The sequence below is a fragment of the Acanthochromis polyacanthus genome, chromosome 13 (assembly GCF_021347895.1).
Source record: "Acanthochromis polyacanthus isolate Apoly-LR-REF ecotype Palm Island chromosome 13, KAUST_Apoly_ChrSc, whole genome shotgun sequence".
In the NCBI taxonomy this organism is placed as follows: Eukaryota; Metazoa; Chordata; class Actinopteri; family Pomacentridae; genus Acanthochromis; species Acanthochromis polyacanthus.
In genome coordinates, this window is record NC_067125.1 from 41382818 (window position 1) to 41407021 (window position 24204).

Here is a 24204-nt window from a genome sequence, read left to right on the forward strand (position 1 = left end):
GGAAGATCTCACCTGGTCAAAATTGGAGTTATTTTAAAGGCTGTGTGAAGCTGAGAGGTTTAACTGGTGTTTTCAGGCCCATCGCGGGCTTTTATTTTGAAATTGTGCTGTGCTTTTATTTTGAACGGGAAAGACCGGAAGATCTCACCTGGTCAACATTTGGATTGGAGTTACTCTAAAGGCTGTGTGAAGCTGAGAGGTTTAACTGGAGTTTTCAGTCCGTCGCAGGCTTTTATTTTGAAGGAGAGACAGGAAGATCTCACCTGGTCAAAATTTGGATTGCAGTTACTGTAAAGGCTGTGTGAAACTGAGAAGTTTAACTGGCAAATTGTGCTGTGTTTTTATTTTGAAAGGCAGAGACAGCAAGATCTCACCTGGTCAAAATTTGGATTGGAGTTACTGTGAAGGCTGTGTGAAGCTGAGAGGTTTAACTGGCGTTTCCAGTCCGTCACAGGCTTTAATTTTAAAATTGTGCTGTGCTTTTATTTTGAAAGGCAGAGATGGGAAAATCTCACCTGGTCAAAATTTGGATTGGAGTTACCCCAAAGCAGGGGTGTCAAACTCAGTTCCTGGAGGTCCACTATCCTCTGTGTTCTAGATGTTTCCTTCTTACAACACACCTGATTCAAATGATAGGCTATCATGAAGCTCAGCAGAAGCCTGATAACGAGCCTGATCATTTGAATCAGGTGTGTTGGAACTGAGTTTGACACCCCTGCTCTAAAGGCTGTGTGAAGCTGAGAGTTTGAACTGATTTTCAGGCTGAAATTCAGCTTCTGTTGAGGTATTGGGCGTGAAGGTGGGTGTGGCACACCAATGAGTCTGTGTGTGTGCGTGGGAGCATGCCTGCGCGTGTGTAAGGGCGGTTGCTATGGCCCCCATAGCAACGGTGCCTGCCACAGACAGCAAAAAAGTGCTTCTCAGCAGCAGCGCGCAACGTCTCGTTCTGGCGCTAATTGTGGGCTAACCGTGAATGCTAGCTGAAAACCGAAATGACCGTGAGCGAGAGGAAGGCCGTGGCTTTCCATAAATGTAATTATTTTCAAATATTGTGAGAAATGACCGAGTTACAGCGATTTAAAAAACACTGTCCCTCCATGAGGCAGATGATTCAGTTTACATTGGTTCCTATGGAGAGAACGGTGCGACTTTGGTCTAAACTGCTGCCTGCCATTTCTCTTCAGAAAGAGCTAGGTCTTCAAACTTGGATTCATTTGAATCCCAGGAAAATTGTCTACAATCTGACCAAATTTATTCCCCTAACATTTATGGTTTGGTCGTGAGGGCGATGCGATCGGGAAATTTTCAGGCGAATTTTTCACCTCTCCTCCACTCTACCAACTGACATGCCGCACTCTAACCAGAGCAGATTTTGAAAATTTTCACTTTTTTGAGGACTCACTGATCAAAAACTGTAAATCTCAGCCTGATATAAAATATATTCCTGCGAAGACAAGAAAAATCACTGCGTTTTGATGGTTAAATGAAGTTTCTAGGTGAACGTATGGCGAAGCAGTGGCGTTTGGAAAACAGTGGACTTTTCAAGCCCATTTTTTTTCAGTCCCCATTCATTTCCTATGGGATTTTTTCGCAGTTTTTTGCGAATAATTCTGCGATAAAATGACGAATTTCTTAGAAAAGTCATAGCACACTATTCCCGATGAAGCCGCACGTTTTGATATATAATTTGTTTTGGTTTTCTCAAAGGCCTAGGACGAGTTACGAATCGAAAAACGGCGGAAACGTGAAAAATAATAATAAACGCAACAGGAGAACAATAGTGGCTCGGGCTGCATACTGCAGCCCCGAGCCCCTAATAACTAGACAATTCCCGCTGGTGCGGAAATCGTGGGAGGGGCTCGGGATGTGTGCATGTCCGGAGAGGCGTATTTATTCTAACGGCTGTGTGAAGCTGAGAGGTTTTGGTGACATTTTCCGGTCCGTCACAGACTTTAATTTTAAAATTGTGCTGTGCTTTTATTTTCAAAGGCAGAGACATGAAGATCTCACCTGGTCAAAATTTGGACTGGAGATACTCTAAAGGCTGTGTGAAGCTGAGAGGTTGAACTGGCAAATTGTGCAGTGCTTTTAATTTGAAAGGCAGAGACAGGAAGATCTCACCTGGTCAAAATTTGGATTGGAGTTACTATAAAGGCTGTGAGAAGCTGAGAGGTTTAACTGGCATTTCCAATCTGTCGCTGGCTTTTATTTTGAAATTGTGCTTTGCTTTTATTTTGAAAGGCAAAGACAGGTAGATTTCACCCTGTCAAAATTTGGATTGGAGTTACCCCAAAGCAGGGGTGTCAAACTCAGTTCCTGGAGGTCCACTATCCTCTCTGTTTTAGATGTTTACCTCTTCCAACACACCTGATTCAAATGATGAGCTTATCATGAAGCTCTGCAGAAGCATTATAACAAGCCTGATCATTTGAATCAGGTGATTTGGAACAGGGAAACATCTAAAACATAGAGGATTGGAGTTACTCTAAAGGCTGAGTGAAGCTGAGAGGTTTAACTGGCGTTTCCAGTCCGTCACAGGCTTTTATTTTAAAATTGTGCTGTGCTTTTATTTCGAAAGGCAGAGATTTGAAGATCTCACCTGGTCAAAATTTGGACTGGAGTTATTGTAAAGGCTGTGTGAAGCTGAGAGGTTTAACTGGTGTTTTCGGGCCCATTGCAGGCTTTTATTTTGAAATTGTGCTGTGCTTTTATTTTGAAAGGCAGAGACAGGAAGATCTCACCTGGTCAAAATTTGGATTGGAGTCACTCTAAAGGATGTGTGAAGCTGAGAGATTTAACTGCCGTTTTCCTGTCTGTCGCAGGCTTTTACTTTGAAATTGTGCTGTGCTGTTATTTTGAAAGGAGGAGACGGGAAGATCTCACCTGGTCAAAATTTGGATTGGAGTTACTGTAACCCAGGGGTGTCAAACTCAGTTCCTGGAGGGTCACTATCCTCTATGTTTTAGATGTTTCCCTCTTCCAACACACCTGATTCAAATGATCAGCTTAATTAATAATGTAATTAGAGTAACAGGGTTGCGACAACCAATTAGCATAATTTACTTGTCTTAAAAGTTTTACTATATTGTCTGGAATATAAATTACTATTTTTTTCTTTTATTACTACCAGGTATCAAAACCACTGCCAGGTGAAATGTATGCACAGAGTGGGGGAAAATAATTTCTTCTGGCCATTGAGGGATGATCTTCATTGGTATCCCTTTGAGGATGTGCTGTCCCTCATTCCTCCTCCAGAGAATGTTACCTCACATCATATGGCCATTGCAAGAGAGGTGTGGGATGCTCTGGCCAGCCACGAAATTTAAACCTTGGACATCAGCTTTCTATGACATTGATCAGTTCATGACTACTTTTGACATCCTCATTCATTTTTATAGTTGTCTGTTTTTCATTTTTGACTATTGAATATTTGATCAGATCCAGTTGTGGTCTTAGTGACATGTTGATGTATCATTCCTACTCACTGATCCTTTATTGAAAATATGTTCATATCATACATTCCAGCTTGTTATAGTTACACCTATATGAAAGAGAAAGCAGCAAAACCTAATATTTGAAATATATAGGAAATTGAATGATAGGCATTGCAGGTTAATACACAGCATAAGATGTTATTACACAACATTCCTGTGGTCCTGAGTATTTGTTTGTCAGCTTTATGTTGTGATCTATAATAAGAAATAATGCATCTATTCAACCCTGTTACTCTAATTTCAACCGTTACCAAATAATTTTTATCAAAATAATCTTAAATGATTTTCCCAAACTCATGAGGGTTTGACCTATTGTCCTTTTAGTGGTTTGAATTATTTAATTTGTAATAGATTTGAGCAAATATTTGCAATTAAATACAAAAAAACATGCAAATATTGAAAAGTTGGGCATGCCAGAGTGCAAAAGTTGTTTAAATTAATCGAGGTCAAGTCTTAACTGAAATTAAATGATTATCCAATGTGCAAGTGGCCTTCTTTACTTAATGGTAAAGGATTTATTAAACATTTTTGAATAAAAAAATATACTTTTTCAGGTTCCTGAGTATTCATAACAGGGTTGCACTATGCATGGCACACATCAAATAAAACATTTCATAAAAAGTGTAACTTTAAGGCTTGAGCTGGCCGAATCACATTATTTGATGGCTTCCTACCTGGTTTTCTTAAATACATGATAGAAAAAATATAAAATAAAGGGTAGATTTTTTCAAGGTTAGGATGCCTAAATTGTCCTCCAATTCTGGAATGACCCATATACATAGAGAGAAAGACCGATATAACAATACAATACAATACAAAATACTGTACATGTAGTACTATTATAGGAACCAAAGAAGACACTTCAGACTTGAAATATTTTCATATATGTATACATTTTTTATTTTAACATTTATTTATAACATTCATTTGAAGTCCCATTTTCTCCAGCCTTCTGGTGGTCTTCTGTGTTGTCTGTGGGTGTTAAAAGATCAAAATTAACTGGGAAAATTAAAATGTGAAAAAAGTGCAAATCTGTACTGCGGTTTTTACCTGAGGCATGTCCCGTCGTAGCGGTGGAAGCAGATGTGGAGCTACAGCCGTTACCGGACCTATACAGGCCGTCGGCCGACACTGCACACTACACACCCCGCTCCCTGGACCACAGGAAGCCAAGTCCAAATTCTAAAAGGTGAACAATCAAGAGTGGCAAATTAATATAAATTAGTTTGACATTTTTCTTTAATTAAGTAAATTGATGTGCACAATTAGAAAAAATATCTATTGAACACTTGCTCCTACCTGAGACATGCCTATGGGGAGGCTGTTGAGGATTTCCAAAGGGACTGGGCGTCCGAGAGGAGGGGACTTCTGGGAGGACGTCCGATCTCGCCACTGCACCTTCTGGACCCCCTCAGACCTGGAACTCAAAAAACAGAACAAAACATACCAAGAAAAAACAACAGCAGCACAATGTGCCACAACACTGAGTCACATGAAAAATGTGTGACAACTGTAAAATGGGACTGAACAGAATGGATTTCCAGCCAAGACATTGAACCAAGAAAAAATTATTTTGAAAATGTAACTGGAGATGGGACAAAAGTACGACCATCATGAAATCAGTGTTGGCTGGTGAGGCTTTAGCCAGTCAAAATGCAATAGACCGGGCTGTGATAGCTATAATATGTTTGGAGAACACCTGACTGAACACATTTCTCAGGTTGGGAAATGTAAATGTGATCAATCACAGTGTTCTTGTCTGTGGTAGACTCTGTGATCAATTGGTTGTAGCCCCTGGACAGAAGTGCATCTCTTATGCTTTTTTTGCCTCTGGAAAGGAGGTCTTCATTGAAGTCACCACAAACAACAATGGGCTGGTGATCCATCAGTTCCAATGTGTCCAAGAGAGCGTTGAGGTTTGGCAGAAACTTTTGCAAACCAAAATCTGGGGGTCTATACACAGTTGCTATTAGCACTTTGACTGGGACCTCAACCTTTACGACCAGACATTCCAGATCTGTGACGCGTACCATGCAGCTCGGCGCCTCCGCCATCAGAGCGGTCCTGCAGTACACGGCAACTCCACCCCCGGCCTTTGCCGCCATGTCCCTGCACGTGGTGTAAGACGCCTGTCTGCTGCGGTGAAACACAGTGTATCCCTCCAGATCAAAGGACGAGGATACAGAGGACCCTGACAGATGTGTCTCGGTGAGACAAAGCACATCTGCCAACCTGAGTTCGTGATGCAACTTCAGGTCCACCATGTGAGATGGAAGCCCTTGGGTGTTATGATGTACGATTGTCACCTCTGCATCTGGTCGCTCCGTCCGGTTAAAGTGGTGCAACAGCGGAGTAACACTCTGGAAACTCGCGCTGCGCATGTCTTCCAAAGCTGTCGTAATGGCAGGGTCAGCATAGATCTTTGTCTCATCAAAGTCGGTGATGGTGAGACCTTGAAGAGAAGTGGTGCGACTAAGCGCCACATATGCCATGCCTGGCTGAAACATGCGTTTCAGGCTCACGACAGCCGACGTCACCGTCATTCCCTGAACTTTGTGGGCTGTACACGCAAAGGCCAGCTTGACGGGGAACTGACGTCTCACGACTCCGCCCTTGCGACCGATGCTCTCCTCGGATCTCTCGACGTAGACCAAGTCGTCCGAGGGGCCCAGAAGCTTCTTGCGGAGAGTCTGTCCTGCTGTGGAATTGTCCAGCTTAAGTCCAAGGAACCTCACGACTTTGGGGTCACGTCTCTCAGGCAGAATGGTGGAGATGGTCCCAAAGGTTCCATTGACAAGGCCATCCTCCACGTTGAGATTCCTGATCAGCATAACTCTTGCTCCTTCAGCTGCCATTATGCTGTCAGGCAAATCTCTCTTGGTGCCTTTGATGTTGGGCACAGGCACCTTCCTGCCGGTAGCGACATCCTTCCTGTAGTCCTCGGCCGCTATTTTGACGTCCCCTTTAAGCAGGGAGGCCACGGTGGCTGCGTTGTGACCATCTACCTGCTTGTTGGTGGCAAAGACGTGTAGCGTTCCTGGCGGGCAATCTTTGCCGTCAGAGACGGCTCTCATGAGCAAGCCTCTGTCCGCAGCGCACAGAGGATCTTGCTTGCGCTTGACACGCAGTCGATTGAGGAGTTCGGCGAACGCTCGGTCATCCTTCTGGCGCATGATCTCCGTGAGGTTGACCATGGTGAAGCGCTCTCTCCAGAGATCGAACTCTGTCTCCTCGTAGACACAGAGCGGCTTGGCTCTGCCCAGCGGCGGCAGCTGGTAAAAGTCACCGACTGCAAGAACGGAAATGCCGCCAAAAGGTCTTCGGTTTCCTTTGAGCTGCTGGAATCGCCAGTTGACGTAGGCAAACAGCTTCTTGGAAACCATGGAAATCTCATCGATGATGAGAATTTCCACCGAAGACAAATTTGCTCGAAGTTCATCAAGTGCATTGCCCAGGCCCTGGTACGGCGGTTCCAGGGACCTGGGAAGCTTAAGGACAGAGTGCAACGTTTTGCCCGCGATGTTAAAGGCTGCCGTGCCCGTGAAGGCAGTCAGAAGGACAGGGGGCTGGGACATGTCAGCTGCGTCCCGGAATCTCGGGAGCTGCCGCAGAATCCTCGTTGCTTCCTCATGAATGCACTTGATGACGTGGGACTTACCGCAACCAGCTCCACCAGAGACAAAGTAGTGGAACGGTTCTGGATCTTGGCCCCACACACGCCGAAGGCACCACTGGCGCACAGCGTAGAAGACGCACGCCTGGGTCTCGTTCAGACTCTGAAACATCTTGCGGACAAAGTCTGGACTTAACCGAGGCGCCTCGATTCGGGGGACGGGTTCACCGACATTCAGGTCTTCAAAGTCGGGCACGGCGTCTTCGTCCTGCTCCTCTGGGATCTTTTCGCGGAGCTCAAGACACTCCTGCCGTTCCGCCTCAACCTCGGGTGCGAACGTGTTCCAAGCGTTGAGGACCGGACCGAACTGGACGTTCTGGAGTGCCTTATCCATGCCTGCGCCTCGTCCCTCGAATCGCTTCCTGTTGTGGTCCACGATGTCCTTGACGTCGCGTCGCGATTTGTAGAACTCTTCGTACGAGGTGCGACCCCTGTCGTTGAGTTCGTCGTCAGATCGGTGGGGGAGGTACAGCTTTAGCAGTCGTCTGAAATGTTTCTCTGGCGCCTTGGTCTCAGAGAAGCGCGCATATCGAATGACTGCTGGTTTTCCGGCTGTCCTCTTGGCAATATATCCTTTGTCACACAAAAGGGGAATGGCACTGGGGCCCTGTACTTGTTCGCCGTAGACTACCCGGTAGTCTGATGCAAACTCAGCCAGGCACATCCCCTGAAACTCGGGAGTCTTTGGTCTGAACAGGTACTTCTCAGGTACCCCTAACATCCAGACCTCTTCAGAGTCAGGTGCCATGTCCTTCAGGCGACTCATAGGAAGACTCATCTTCATGGCTTCCTCGTCCGTCGAGAGGAAAATCACAGACCGCGAGCACTTTTTCAGGGGCAAGCTGCACGTGCGAGCCACTGCCTCCTGGGCGCTGACCTCTCTGTGCTTCGCATAGGCCTGCATGATCTTTCGCATTTCCTCACATTGGTTGAAGGCAGACTCTCTGCTGGTCTTCACGACCGAGTTCAGGAACTCGGTCATCTCGTGCTCCGGCTTGGTGATGTATGACATCATGTACATGGCACAGCAGTACTCGTCCAGGACGTACTGGATGTCCATGTTTGCGTTCCAAGCGCGGAGAAGGTCTGGGTTATACGCGTTAACCCAACACTCGTTCGGCTGCCGCTTCAGCATGACCACGCTCCCGCTTGTCAGATTTTCGGCACACTTCATATAGGCGTCGTGTTCGAAGTTGCATCGACGGAGGAGATCTGACAAGCTCTCGAAGGAGGCCTTCGGATCCATGAGGAGCTCTCTCAGGTGCCGAAGCTTTTCCTTTGCTTCCCTTTGCTGCCGACGGATCTGCTCCCTCCGTTCCTTCATCACCTCTTCCTGGTCTTGACCATCTTCCATTTCCACATCTGCAGCAAAGGGCTCCGTGATCCAGGTGATATCAAACGGCAGCTTGGGGAAGCCAAAACGACACGCCACGTTTCCCTTTCGGCAAGAGCCGGTGTGGCTCCTGCTGTGTACCTGAACCTCCGAGACGATTTTGTGGAGCTCCGGGTCCTTCTCGGGGTCAGGCATCTGGCAGGAAATGTGGCGGTCAATGAACCTGCATACGGTGTGGTCCAAGTCCTCGCCGTACACAGGGGCGTCTTTGACCCACACTAGCATGTGAATGTGTGGGCTTCCGCGGGCCTGAAATTCAACGCGGTAAAAATAATCCTCCACCTCGCCGATGGGCCGCGCTGGTGAGAGGATCAACTTTGCCATAAGGGCATCCACGCGTTTTTCAAACATGCGCATTACGGTGACCGGGTTACTGCGCAAAATGTCACACTTGGCTTTCCAGTCCAGTTCGGAAAAGTCACCAAGTGTTTGTCCTTGCTGAGATTTGATGACCCCAATTATTTCAGGCCATCTCATCTCAGCTGCCGAAAAAGTCAAAAAGAAGGTCGGTTTGCCGATTTGCCTGAGCATAGCATGCAAATCTCTCAGGCTTTTATTCCAATAAGCGGGTGTGCCTCTCAGAGGCTGCATAAATCGCATGGCCTCTTTGGCCTGAATTAATCTCTCCACCTCCTCTTTGTCCTGGAGCATGGAGTTTTTGATGGCACGCCCGTCTTTTGTGCGCATCTTTCCTTTGCGCATTTGTATCGACATACTTCCTCTCGCGAGGTTAGTCTCCGTTACAAACTGCGCAAAGAAAAGGTAAGTTTGATCCTCGGCAAACCGCGTGTCTGCCCCGAAAAGCCTGGCGTTGAAGTATCTGCTGGGTGAAAGCTTGATGGGACGGTCTTCATCCAGCGTGTTCTCTCCCGTGGGAAACTGCACAGGGAACGCCATGGCTTCCAGTTTGGGGATTGCAAAAAATCCCACAGGTTTGTTGCCTTGAGCGGGGGCAACGCTGAAAATGCCATCTCCATAGGAAAGGATTTCCTGTGCAATGTCTGGTGGCTGCATGCAGGTGTCCAGAGCAAGTCCAGGTCTTAGCTCCTCCTGCTGTTCGGTGACTGTGTCTGCAGCTAAATTGGTCTGGTAGCTGTCAGACACTTGTAGCAGCTCTTGGTCCAAGATGTCTTCTCCCCACTGGGCAGCATCCATGCTGTCGTGCCGAGAGTCTATGTCGTCGGCAGACTCTTCCAAGAGGGTTTCTCTCGTGACATCATTGGACAGGTTTTCCAGCTCAGTGCTTGGTGATGGCATGTCAGCATTGCGTGTTTGGTCGTCTTCTGGCCGACTCGTTCCTGCGGCTGACACAAAATCGGCCAAGTCTGGCTCAGTGTAGCTATCAGCCGCCTCCAGCAGCTCCTCGTCGAGCATGCCGTCTTCTCCCCACTGCGCATCATCCGTACACTCGTTGTCTGAGTCGTGGAGGAGATTTTGGAACGTGGCCTCTTCGTCAATGGTCACATCAGAATACTCAGAGTGCTGCTCTCTGAGTTTCTCCAGGGCTACCAACACATTATTCATGTTGACAGTGTAAAAATGCTGGTAACCTTTGAAGCGAATGTGACGCTTTAATTTCACCTGCAGTAGCTGTGCTTCTGGGAGGGGACGTGGAAGACTGTTGACAACGCTTTCCACTTCCGATGGAACGCACACAACAGCTCCGTGGACTGCTCGCTGCTGTCCTTTCGGTAAGGCGATGATCTTGGCAAACGGGAGGATTTTAGCGATGAGCTGTCTCTCCAGCACGTTGAGTTGGGCCAACTCCGGGGGAATGGGTGCCAACTCTAAATTGTTTGCTACTGCATGTGTTGGCATCCTCCCACGGCTGAGGTGGCTGTCACAGTTGTGGCAGATCCACTCCTGCAGTCTCTCTGCTGGCATTGAGCAAGGGGAGGAGCACTCAGCGTCACAGACATGCACATATGTTCCAGTCAAGCAAGCCTGTGCCATGTCGACATTGGTGGAGTATTTAACTCTCTTGCATGACTTGACTTGATTTGGAAACATAGTCCTGTGGCAGACGGTGCAGACGTATGTTGGTCCGTGGCTGATGGTCTCACGGAATGCTGCTATTGCCGCTGCCATCACTGAAGTGAGCACTGGCTGGCGAGAGGTTCCGAGCTGTCGGTATTTCCGCCTGATGCTCAGTGCTCGCTGCAACTTTTGACGCATGTCAGGATTGGCAGCCAACATGCGTCTTCTGAGCAGGCTACAGCGTTGAATATGATGTAGCCTGAACTCTGGATCCTTCCTGTACCTCTGGACAAGATAATTTTTCTGCCTGTTCCGAAAGGCAGGATCCTTCCCGTACCTGAGGACAACATACTTTTTCTGCCTGTTCCGAAAGGCAGGATCCATGCTGTACCTCTTGACAAGATATTTTTTCTGCCTTTTCGGAATGGCTGGATCCATGCTGTACCTCTTGACAACATAATTTATTTTCCTGCTCCGAAAAGCAGAATCTGTCATGTATTTGTTTTTAAGTCTGTCTCGCATTTTGACATGGAACTTTGCATAATATTTTTTAGAAGACAAAAGCCGTTGTTCACGGTTCTTTTGCATACACTTACTCTGTGCCTGAATTTTTTTCCTGCGAAATTCGGCACAGCTGGCATACCTGATTCTTTCCCAATTTTGTTTCCCAATTTTTTCTTTCATTTGTTCCTTTTTTTCACATGCTCTCCTCTTGGCTTTTTGCCTCCGATCTTTGTTGAATTTAGAGAGCTTTGTTGCTTGTGGGACAGCTGAGGAACCTTTAACGTCCTCCTCAATTTTGATAGCCATCCCACTGTCTGCCTGCAATGCGAGGAGAGCAGGTTCAGACACTTCATGTTGAACCTCGGTTTCCGGAGATTGTTGAGGATGTGGGGCACTGGGGCTGTCAGTCTGAAAAGATACAGGGACAAACTCGTAACTAGCAGAGTCTCCACGGTCTCTAAAGAGTGTGTGGAGGTGGTTAGCCAGGTCACTGAGTTCCGCAAAAGTCATAACGATCGCCTTACCGGAATGAGAGGGTAATCCTCTCGAGTCTCTGGAGTGGGAATCAAACACTCCATACCTCCCGGACTGATCACGGAAAACAGCGATAACCTCGGGTGAAATCACGATTATAGCCTGATTAACCTCTGCTGAAAGACACTCCAGCTGGCTGGCAAGCGGAAGCCACCACTGCTGTCTTCCAGGGCTCGATACTTTAGTTTTCAAAAAGCCACACCTGATGTCACACATGTTGACATTATACAAATGTCTGTCTGTGAGGACTTGTTTTGGCATCTCCTCGACTGTCAGGTGATTGCTCTGGAAGGTCTTGTCACGAATCAACTGCTGTTTGACTCCGACATACAGCGCGTCTCCCTGAGCCAGGACTCTATCGAGTGTAGTCCTGGTGAACTGACAGCCCTCAGTGTGGTATGCCAGAAATGTCAAAGCGTTACAGCTACACTGATGGTTGCGGGAAAATACCTTGTACCTCCTATCATTCTGAGAATGACTGGCCCGGACTGACTCCACACGGCGACTCTCGCTCCTGGTTTTATCCTGAAATTATGACAAATTGTGATCAGTAATTATTATATTTTCATTATTTATTCAGACAGCTTAATTTTTTGAAGTTCAGCATTAGTACTAGCTTTTAGAAATGTGTTGAATGTGTCTTCAGTTAAAGGATCATATGATTTAATGTTTCAGTGACAACTTTTATTGTTCATACATTATGAACATCCTCTCACCAATTTATGGAAATCTTGTATTATTTTAGCGTATTATTGCTTACCATTACCTTAGCTAGTTTTATACATATTTGTATGTTTATTGCAATAACGCATTTTATGTATATGTGTATATTATGTATATAACATATAATACATATTAATAATATATATCTTATATATACTTTACACACACACACACTATCTCTCTCTCTACATATATATTATATATATATATAGTGTGTGTGTGCGTACATAGATATATAGGTGTCTGTGTGTTTTGCTGTAGTATTGTATTATTTGTAGAATTTCCCTCCGGGATTTTTTTCCAGGGCACTGTAACATTTTCTTTTTTTCTTGAAATTGCATTTGAACAGATCATAATGACTTACAATTTTTCTGAGACCATGAACACATAATAACCCTATGTCACCTAATTTAATTTACTAGTTAGCTCCTATTCTGTAGACATCAACATGACATTACTATTTTAACATAATGGGACTTGCTTCAATGTTTGTGAGGAGGCTTAAGGAGGGTGCTTTGAGCAGACAACTTATGACTGCAGCATCAGAGTTGTTTCATCTAACAGACAGTTGATGGTCATGGGATCAACATTACTGTACAGACTGAAGGCTACTGAAGACTGCCTAGACCACATACTTTTCCTGTTTGTCTGAAATGCAATTACATAGCAAAGTCAGTATTCCACTGACTTTTTTACACCATGCCAGTGGCAAGTGAGGTAAATATTTTATTCACCAAAACCTTTTCTGCATGAATTTTGCCAGTGGCTAGTGCTAATGTAAAACCCTGATTAGAAACAAGAGTTACTTTGTGAAAGCAATGGCACACAACACAGCATTACAGGTAGCTTATTGTATTGTGACCAGCATAATAACAGTTCTCTCAATTGCCAAAAAATATTTTTAACTGCAGTAAACCAAAAGAAAAAAACAACTATCATGACTTTACAAAAAAAAAATACTCGTGCATTGTCTAACATGCCTATCATAGAGGAATAAACTTACCTTGTCTGTTGGTGCATCAGCTGAGGTGGATGCAGCTGTCATGAACCAGGGCCACTGGGCTTGTGATGGAGTCAGTGTTCGGGTCATCTGATAAATGACAATAACAGTGACACTTAAAAAATAAAGCAAGACGATAGCTAGATAGTTGGCTAACGACTAAATAGCATCAGTTGTCTAAAAGCTAGCTATCCAAAAGCAATCTATCCAGCTAACAGCTAGCTAGCCTTTGAATAAGCTAGATTGCTAGCTGCCAGGAGTTTCAGTTGTCCCAAAGCTAGCTACCCGAAAGATAGAAAGCTAACGAATAAGCTAGATGGGTAGCTGATAGCTAGCTAGCTAGTAGCTTCAATTTTCCTAATGCTAGCGATTCATTAGAATTGTGATTATACAGTAAATGTGCCAGAAAAAAACAGGAACGACAAAAATGGCCACAAATGGAGATGCCTGCTTTGTAATGTTCTTTTAATTGATTATAGACAGGTAAATATACCTTCTCAGGAGAAGGAGGCTTGCAGCCCGCATCATCAGCTGTCCAGGTCTGTCCATCCGGTGAGGGGGTCATCATCTTGGCCATCTAAACACAGAAAAACAAAACTTCAGTGAAATGACGATGATTTTCAGTCAGATGATACATATTGATAAGAAGAGGACTAATCCTTACCTTTGCAATGGGAGAACAGAGAGGGGTTTCTGTCTTGCCCCAACTGCAGGACAATCTGGCCGGGGGTGAGTCAAACAGCTGATGACAGATGAGAAAAAAACATAGCAAGTGTCAGTGTGGACAATGTAGATGCCTGTGGAATGGAGTCAGCATGTGGTCAGAGGAAGCTTACATCATGCACTGCAGTTGGGCAGTGGGGGGGGTGCCCGTCCGGGGTCCTGGGCCGTCTCACTGCTGCCCGAGCAGCCACCTGCACCATCAGAAACATCAATTAAACATTAATTACTGAAGTTTAAAGAAATGCATCCCAGAAACACAAGTGTTGTTACTGCCTCTCTTTAGCACAAACTGTGAAGTTGATTAATGTTTTCAATCAAAATCCAAACCCAAAGGAAAGACAACTTACCGCCTGAGTTGCGGTGGTCAAGCCTGAAGGGGCGTCCTCCTCTGATCTCCAGGAACGCAGAGCTGGAGGCGTTCCAGGCTCCTGACAAATCACAGCATTTCAGACAATGAGCAGTCTACTCGCCTTGTTGTGACACTGTGCATGCTGCAATTGAAAGAGCTCCAAATGTGCAGTGTGTGACAGTTGTGTCAGAAAGTAATGTACCTTGTTGACTGGAGAAGAAGCAGAAGGAGAAGTAGTGTTCCGCGGGCAGCCGCGCAGAACTGCAGGGGACGCCACCTGTGCCAACCAAATGAGATACCAATTAAATGAAGTTGAACAGCTATCAAACAATTTACAACTACATTTCTATGTAGCTGATTCAAGTCTGTTATTTGTGGCTGTTATTATGAACTAGTTTTACTTAATTGCAGATGACACTAAAAAAAATGTGCATAATTAACTGTCAGGAATTACATGTTTGAGCATTCATACAATCCTTCTGTGGGAGATAAAATTGTAATCAATCAACTTACCTTCTTTGGCTTAGGAGAAGCCTTGAAGTCTGCCAGGCAAGACATATTGGAGGGAGACACTTTCTCCATGGCACTTAAGGCTGTGCTGCTGAACCAGATGGGGTTCAGCGGAAGAAAGTTCTCCTCCACCTGTAAAACACAAAGCAGACACTACTAATTACAGTTTGTCCTGTCAAAAAAACAACCAATATCATCCGAAAGAAATATCTGAAGAATCACAAACCTGCTGTTGAGCCATCCTGGGCTTTGGTGAACCTCTGGACCGGGGAGGTTCCCGAGGATGGCTCGTCTGCAATCACAGAAAGCGTCACAGTAAATTATAACTGTAATTTTTTTTAACCATAGTACACATATTATTACGATTATTATCACAATACATGATGTCACAGTTGTCTAAAAAAAAGTCTAAAAAACATAAAGCAATTTATCAATTACCTTGCCGCCCTGACCCATTTTCCTCCGCTCACGGGGTTTCGGGCTGGGTGGAGCAGGGGATCTCTCTCTCACAACCAATTCGGGTGTAGCTTTCCGAACTGGAGGCTGAGGAGGGATCCGGGGCGAAGGAAGTGGTGTCCCCAGTTGCTCGTTGGCAGCGGACCAGAACAACTGGACGAGGATCCCCATCCCCTCACGATCACTCAGATGGACCTGCATAAATAAGAAATTAAAAAAAAAACACGCATACAAACAGTTTTAATGTCAGTGAACATCTGCCATGAACCAAACTTGTCCAATCAACAACTGTTTTTCACAACATACTACACTTACACCATCCTTGCTCCACAGCACCAAATTGCTCAGGGGGAAGTGCTCCACAGCGTTGAAGAACTTCACACCTTGAAAAACAATTGGAAAAAAAAAAGTCATCATTGCACCAAAATATCCATTGATACTTGAGAATTGTTAAAATGTAGGTCACGTCTTTCTAGTTTGTTCATTCAGTGAATGGAATGGATGAAAAAAAAATCTTTTTCCTCTTACCCATACGAGCAGCCACACGTCTATATTCCTGCCGAAGCAGGTCCTGGTGTTGGACGTCAACGACCAGGCGGGGAGGAAAGTCGACCACAAAAACCTTGGCCCAGCGGTTGCCACAAGTGGTGAGGAGATTGGCAAAATCCACCCCTGCCCTCTCCACAGTGGTGCTGGTCAGGTTGTTGCCAGGGGCCATGACGCAGACGGCATCAGGTGCACGAGGAACTGCAGCATGCAGAACCTCAGTGCGAATTTCCGCAGCAGAGGCCCCCGGAGTCGACAGGAAGCCAAAGCTCAGCCGAGACTCTGGCATCCGAATAAAGCCATCTACAATAGAACGTAGATGGGAGTCCCCGACAATAAGAATGAACTGCAATAGAAATACCACAGTTTTAGTATGAAAGTCAAAAGAACTTTTTAAGAAAACGAACAGCAACAATTAATAATTATACCTTCTTTCCAGGGAGCTCAGGAGGAATGACCAACTTGTGGTCGCGCCCAGTAAAGGGTGAAGTTGGCCATTTTTTAACCTTGTGGCGGTAACCGGTGCCACGGCCTGTTCACAAGAAGACAGAGCAAAAGAGGATTTAAAACGGATTTCAAACACAGAGAGCTCATACAACAATCACCATTTTCTATTATTGTATGAGAACAGCAGAATGTGTGTTCAACGGGTAATTGTTGGTGGCACACTAAATATGATTGGTGAAGATATTTCATGATAAAAACAGCTGAGTACTTACGTGCAATAAAGTTTGCACGCGCCTGCCGCTCTTCCCAGAACCGTCCGGCTGGCAGGGTGGAACCAACCTTCTGTGAGCAAAGAATACACTTATTTAATTCAACATCGTGCGGATGCCATGAATGTGTCCAACTTAGCACATTCTGTATTGCACAAGTGAGCATGTCAGTTCGGGTGTAAACATACCTTGTACTGGGGAGAGCGTGAGCAGTGGGGTGCGTCGACGGGAGGGGTGGGCATCTCAGACGCGTCCGGCTTCCTCCAGCGCTGCTTCTGGGCCTGGGAGCGTCTCCCCTTCCGAGGCATCCTGGAAGACAGCACAAGAGCACAAGAGACAGACAAACACAGGGAGAGAGACAGAGAGAGAGAGAGAGAGAGAGAGAGAGAGAGAGAGAGAACAAGGCAGGCAAAACGGATGGATGAATGAATGGATGGATGGATGTATGGATGAATGGATTGTAATATAAGGTGATGCAGCAGAGGTGGTTGACCAAAGGATATCAAACGGCAATCCAGAGGCTCTCCAAAAGGCTGTCCAAACACTGGTGGAAAAAAAACAAAACACCCAGTTATCTAAAACCACTGCTATGAAACAGTAAGCACCAATATGAGCAGCAAAACATGCATGTACAAGACACATCTAATGTCCTCACTATGTATTTTTTCATCAGAGGGAAAAATCTACTTACACTTCTGACTCAAACTGAAACAACTAATTCAAAACACAAAAGGGCTAAAGACCAGACAATGGCTACTAAATTAAAGCACTACTGCATGTTTTCTCAGAAAGAAGAAGAATCTCAACATGTCTGCAGCAAAAGTAGCTGAACTGGTCTTTAACACAGCAGAGAATTAATATGACACTGTAATTAATGATATGTTAACATTTCCTCATGCAGCATGTCTTAAATAAACGATATTATACTCATCATGATGTCCTAATTGACTGATAGAACTGATTGTAACATAATGGAACAAAGCACTAGCACCTTAATTAATTTTAACATCAAAATTGCTAGAAAATGTAGTCAATGTTACATTTAACCACACTACTTTTTAAGCAAACACTACAAGGTACAAGAGATATTTAATCTGTCAGACCACTATTTTACAGAGACAAATGTTCACCACAGTATAAACTAAGGCTTCAACATAGATATGACACAGCGAGATATGACATAGCATCAAATACAGCACAGCAGCTAATACAGTCAAATGCAAAATTTAGAGGAGCTGACAGTGGAACATCCTTCAACACACCCAGACACCATCACAGCACCATTTTATAAGACTGTAACAGTTATAGCAAAGTTCCCATTTAACAACGCTATTTTACAGAAAACACTATGAGGTAAGGAGAGATATTTTATCCATCACAGCACCATTTCACAAAGACAACTGTTGGACATAGATGCAAATTAAAACGTCCCAAAGCACATATAGCAACTCGAACATGACCAAAGCAAATACCACAACATTTATAGTCATACAACATCTCCTTTAATCATTGTTTCCTCACATCAGCATCAAGTATAAATTTGTACTGTGACCTTAAGCATTCCCATTCACTTAAAGTCATAAATGTCACAGTGAATAAGACCACAGTTATCACAGAAACAGGACTGCCGTAACATTTCTGATAGTATGGACAAAAAGTACAGATGTGCTGGCTCCCCAGGTCCTTGTGTTATTCACAAATATTTTGGTTTCAGATAGAATTTGCAGTTTTTCTGTAATTAGCAGCTGTTCAGAAGCTGTTTCAGAGCCAGAGCTGCAGAAAACAGCTGATTTCTCCCCCTGGGTATGTGAGCCTAGCAGCTGGTCACCATGGTGACCGCACCAGCTGAAGATAAGTTAGCAGTATAAAGTACCAATTTAACATAGATATGATATAGCGACAAATACAACATAGTGGCTGATGTAGTCAAATGCAAAAGCTGGAGGAGTTGACAGAGGAATATACTTCAACAATTCAGTGTGATTGCACATGATTCATATCCTCACCGCGACAAAGAAATATGATTTACATCTCCCATTTAAACAAACTATTTTTAATCAAACACATCCAGGCACAAAAGACATGCCATAACAGCTTCATTTTACAAGACTAAGACACTTACATCATAGTGAAAATCTTAAAAGAAAAAAAAACCCAAACTCTGTCACTTGTCTGAAACCACTGCTATAAAACAGTTATCACCAATATGAGCAGAAAAACATGTATACACAACACATCGAATGTCCTCGCTATGTTTTTTTTTTAATCAGAGAAAAAAATCTGTCACTGCTGACTCAGAAACCGAAACAACTATTTTAAAACACAACAAGATCAGACAAAGCCTACTGAATGAAAGCACTAAAACATTTAATCATGCAACATGCCTTAAATAAACGATATTATACTCATCATGATGTCCTAAATGACTGATAGAACTGATTATAACATGATGGAACAAATCACTGGCACCTTAATTAATGTAAACATCAAAATTCCTGTGAAAGTGCACACAGCACCATTTTGCAAGACTAAAACAGTTATAGCAAAGCTCCTGTTTAACCACACTATTTTACAGAAAACACTATGAGGTAGAAGACATATCACAGCACCATTTTACAAAGACAACCGTTCTACATAGATGCAAATTAAAACGTCCCAAAGCACATATAGCAACTTGAACATGACCAAAGCAAATACTACTACATATTCTTTAATCATCATTTCTACATATCAGCGTCAAGTTTACATTTTTCTGCTCTGACCGTCAGGATCCCTATTCATTTAGAGCACAAAACCGAACTGTGCAACTCAAGTGAACAAACAAAGCTAGAAGTTGAGGGAGAAAGGCACTTCACACTCCCTCACCAAGAGACTGGAAAAATGCATGAAAGCTCCGGTTTAACCACGCTATTTTCCAAACAAACATTATGAGGCAGAAAAAGGCTATTTTATCCATTGCAGCAACATTTTACAAAGACAACCGTTGGACATTGACGCCAATTAAAACGTCCTCAAGCTCTTACGGCAACTTGAACATGACCAAAGCAAATACAAAGAGGTGCAAAGTTATCCTACATCTCCTTTAAAAATTGTTTCCTCACATCAGTATCAAGTATATGTTTTCTGTTGGTACCTTCAGCATTCCCATTCATTTAGAGCACAAACCAAACAGCATAGCACAAACAGGCCTACAGTCAGCTAAAGCTAGCAGAGTTTATTCACACTCCCTCACCAGCACCGACTGGGAAAATGCACAAAAGCTCCGGTTTAACCACACTATGAGGCAAAAGAGCATTCAGTATGCATTTCTACTGTTACCCTTAGCATTTAGATTCAGTTGGAGCATAATATTTAATAGGATATAGTGCAGAATCAGCCTATGCTAAAGCTAGCAGGGAGGAGAAAAAGTATGCAGCCTTACCTCTCAATGGAACCGAAAAAAGGGCGTTGGCGGCCAGCGGCCAGCGGCTTTGTCTGAAAGAAGTGCCAATGAACGTGCACCGGTGCCTCGATGCCACCGCTGATTGGTGTTGCTAGGCTGTTGCCGGGCGCCCGTTGGGAGAGGGTTTTTTTCCAGAAGGTTCTGTCTGCAGTGTGTGTGTGTCAGTAGATAGCCGTACTTCCGGTTTTTGTCGTTGGAGGTTTGAAATGCATTATGGGAAACGTAGTAGTATACTACAGTGTGAACGGTAGGCATTCTAATCATATTTATAGTACGTAGTATACAGTATATACTCATTGAGTATGTAGTATGTAGTACGTTAGTATGCCATTTCGGACACAGCCAAAGAGTCATAGAAAGAGAATATTACAACCATATGTGAACAGAAGAGGATGAAATTAACTAATGACTGATAACATGGACAAGTTTATATATGGTCTCTGTGGTGCAGTTGGTTAATGTGGTCAGCTAGCGGTCAGCGGTCAGCTAGCAATCAAAAGGTTGGTGGTTCAAGCCCACCCATGGATGACAACTTTGTATTTTAAAGTCTTATTTGTAACTTGCATGCTCTGATGTTTTTTTTTTCTTACCTTTCATGCTGCTGGAACTGTGAATTTCTCTTCAGAGATGAATAAAGTATCTATCTATCTATCTCTATCTATTAATAATATGAATAATATGTTCAAAATTAATTGGTTATGTCGCCTCATAAGAGAAAATGTTAAAATGTGGAATGCAATACCAAATTATGTATTCAAAAAATTAGGAGGAATTCATGTTTTACTTAAATGTAATTATTAAATTGACAAAAATACCAGTTCAATTATCAAATTTCCATAAACAGGCGTTGCTCTCCTGGGGGTTGATCTAACACATTTAACTTCACCTTTTGTTTTCAGACTTACTTTATTATTATTTTAATTAAATGTATTTTTTATTTATTTATGTTACTATTTTGATACATTTTATGTACTTTACCATTTTTTGTTGTTTTATTTAATGGTTAATTTAATTAAATTTTTTAAAATATGTAATTAATATTTAGCATTTCTATTTTTTGCTTTAATTTTATTCTTTACATTTTTCATTTTATTTTTTGTGATTTAATATTTGACTTTTGGATTTTTTTAATTTACTATTTTTTATTTTATTGTGAATATTTTATTGTAGTTATTTTTAATTATAAAAGTTATTAGTATTTTTATTTTTGCACTATTGTGTTTTTTTTAACTGTTTCTTACTTTTATTTTATAAAACTTATTGTATTTTCAACTTTATTTTATTTCATTTCTGTTATATGCATTTTGGATTTGTTTTATCATTTTAATATATTTTATTTATTTATGTATTTTGTTATTGTATTTATGATGGAAATTAATATTTAGCATTTATATTTCAGTTTTATTCATTAGATTTATTTTTCTTTGTAGTTTTACATTTTTGTGTTTCAGATTTTTATTTAATTCTTTTTTATTTTATCATGAATATTTTGTTGTTTTTTAAGTTTTAAAATAATTTTCATTTTGTTTTGCATTATTGTTATTTTTATGTCATTTTAATGACATTTCTAATGAAGAACACTAAATTTTGCATTTTTATTTTTTAATTGTTTTTGAATTTTTCACTTAATGTTTGCCTGAACTATATTTTGTTTATCATTGTTTTCATGTACTTATTTTAAGCTTTATTATATTATTATTTTTAACTACAAGTCTTTTTGATTTATTTCTGTATTCATTTAATATATTTTATTTACTTATTTTATTGTATTTTACAATTATTTTTGATCAATTAATATTAATTTATTTGACAAACAGGCAAAGACATAGAGGTAACAGTCTTCAAGATTGCATTACTTCATCAGAAGATACAACTGCATTTATGGGAATCAAGTGTCCTCTCGTGCTGTCCCAAACGATGCGTCGACATCAAAAGCGGAAGTGAGCGCGCAATGCACCAGAAATTCCCTTCCGACCGGAGCGCGGAACACGGATGAACGTCGGCGCGGCATCATGCATGTATTATGTATGCACGCTGCAGTGCGGATGTCCGCGTTCTATCGTAAACATGGATGTCAGCGTTTACTGTACAGCTGTATCTAAACGCGGACATCCGCGCTGCATCGTGCATACATAATACATGCACGATGCCGTGCCGATGTTCATCCGCGTTCCGCGCTCCGGTCGGAAGGGAATTTCTGGTGCATTGTGCTCTCACTTTCACTTTTGATGACGTATCGTGCTCAGACGACTCGTCGACGCGTCGTTTGGGACGGCCCTAGTGTCCTCTGTTGCTGTGTCCCAAAAAGAGGGTGGCTTGCAGTGAATATTGTAACTATTTTGCTTAAAACTTTTTTAGAATTAATATACACCCCCATATAAACTGACTTGGCCCATCAAAGCAACATCATGATACCATGCTTTTTAAAATAAATTGTATTAGATACATTTTGATATTTGTTCTACTATCGTGGTGCAGGGTCTTCCGAGACAGACACATGCAAGTGACTGTGGCATTTTTATGATAATGGTAAGCTTTCAAAACATGGAACTTTCCAATTAGCTGAACATATTTTCAGTACCTTAACCTGTTTAATGTTTCTGACACAGTACGCCTGGTACCTCATTCTTGGTGCTCCATTTGACTGCACTGTTGTAAGTTGAACCAATAATTTGATGGTTACAGTTCCTGTAAGTTTGACAAACTAGTGTGGATATTTAAAGTAACAGCAACATACATGTACATGAAGTTAATCATTGTGGATTTGTGGAATGTGCTCTTCCTATAAGGATGACATGCCAGTTCTGCGGAGATGGTGGTCTTCTGTTATTATGGAAAACCTAATCCTGGAAGGATATGATTGATTTAACCTTTGTTAGATCAAAGAGATCTAACAAAGGAGATTAGATTTCTTTGTTAGATAAAAATATTGTTATATTGTATCCCAAGCTGGCCGTTTCAGCGTTATGACTATTTTTCTTAGTTTATTTTTTGTTTCTTCAGGCATGGGAGAAGGTTTGCCCATTTCACTAAGGAGGGAAAGTGTTTCACCTGTTTTCTGACTGAAGCAGAAAAGAACAGATGATGAAGACACAGATGCAAGAATATGTGACAACAACACAATGAGTGATATAATATGGCGACTTTACATGTATGTGTAATTAAGACCTTCTTCAAAGGACAGTGTTGTCACCAATAACCCTAACAGGCAGCCTTGGTTTAAGGCCCACTGAATGGTCTCAGTAGGAAGCACACCAGAGTATTTGTCATGTTTGTCCTTTGTTTGATGTTATTAGAAAGTTTGAATCAATGGTCATCAGCCTGACACACAATAATAAACAGTTACACTAATATTATAAATCGTACATCGGCACTGCAGATCAGAGACCAAGGGCTATCTTGAAATAATATCAGAACTAACTGAGATCTAGACTTTAATAAAAAAAATCCCCATAGTTGAACAGAGACAGAGATGCATATTATAATAGATGATATTTGAAGACATATTAAGTGTTTTCTTTTTCAAAATTTCACTTATTGTCACCATGAACTTGTGAAACTCTTGCTGCTTGCGTCAGCAGCATCCTTTACAAACTGACAAAAAATGGACATTTGGAAGACCACCGACTATATAAATAAACATTCAGTGTAGTTCTGATATGTTTATCTTGGAATGTTCCATCTATTTAGACTCATGACTGTGAAGACAATGAGGTGCTGAAGATTGGTGAAAAGCCACCCAAGATCTATTGATTTTGTAGAATTCCTTGAGAAAAATGGATTTGCAAATTACAGGAGGAAGTGAAAGAGGCACAGCGGGTGCGCCAGCTTCACTGTGCTGATCTTATTGACTGCATGGAGGGAGGATCTGACCTGGTCAAAATTTGGATTGGAGTTACTCTAAAGGCTGTGTGAAGCTGAGATGTTGAACTGGCATTTCCAGTCTGTCGCAGGCTTTTATTTAGAAATTGTGCTGTGCTTGTATTTTGAAAGGCAGAGACAGGAAGATCTCACCTGGTCAAAATTTGGATTGGAGTTATTGTAAAGGCTGTGTGAAGCTGAGAGGTTTAACTGGTGTTTTCAGGCCCATAGCTGGCTTTTATTTTGAAATTGTGCTGTGCTTTTATTTTGAAAGGTAAAGAAAGGAAGATCTCACCTGGTCAA

The 24204-nt window shown here is 42.6% G+C and overlaps 1 protein-coding gene across 1 annotated transcript; it reads right to left on the bottom strand.

The window, feature by feature from the left end:
- Positions 1-4368: 4368 nt before the first annotated feature.
- LOC127536695 (uncharacterized) lies at positions 4369-17460 on the bottom strand. The gene is made up of 18 exons (XM_051957770.1): positions 16787-17460; positions 16602-16671; positions 16311-16414; positions 15865-16228; positions 15652-15719; positions 15319-15531; positions 15107-15172; positions 14884-15012; positions 14573-14647; positions 14369-14449; positions 14135-14212; positions 13963-14040; positions 13792-13875; positions 13302-13388; positions 12033-12100; positions 4794-4917; positions 4545-4676; positions 4369-4466 (listed from the first exon to the last, which is right to left on the bottom strand). The coding sequence occupies exons 1-18, from the start codon at positions 16904-16906 to the stop codon at positions 4398-4400; spliced, it is 2010 nt and encodes a 669-aa protein (XP_051813730.1). The 5' UTR covers positions 16907-17460; the 3' UTR covers positions 4369-4397.
- Between the last annotated feature and the right edge of the window lie 6744 nt (positions 17461-24204).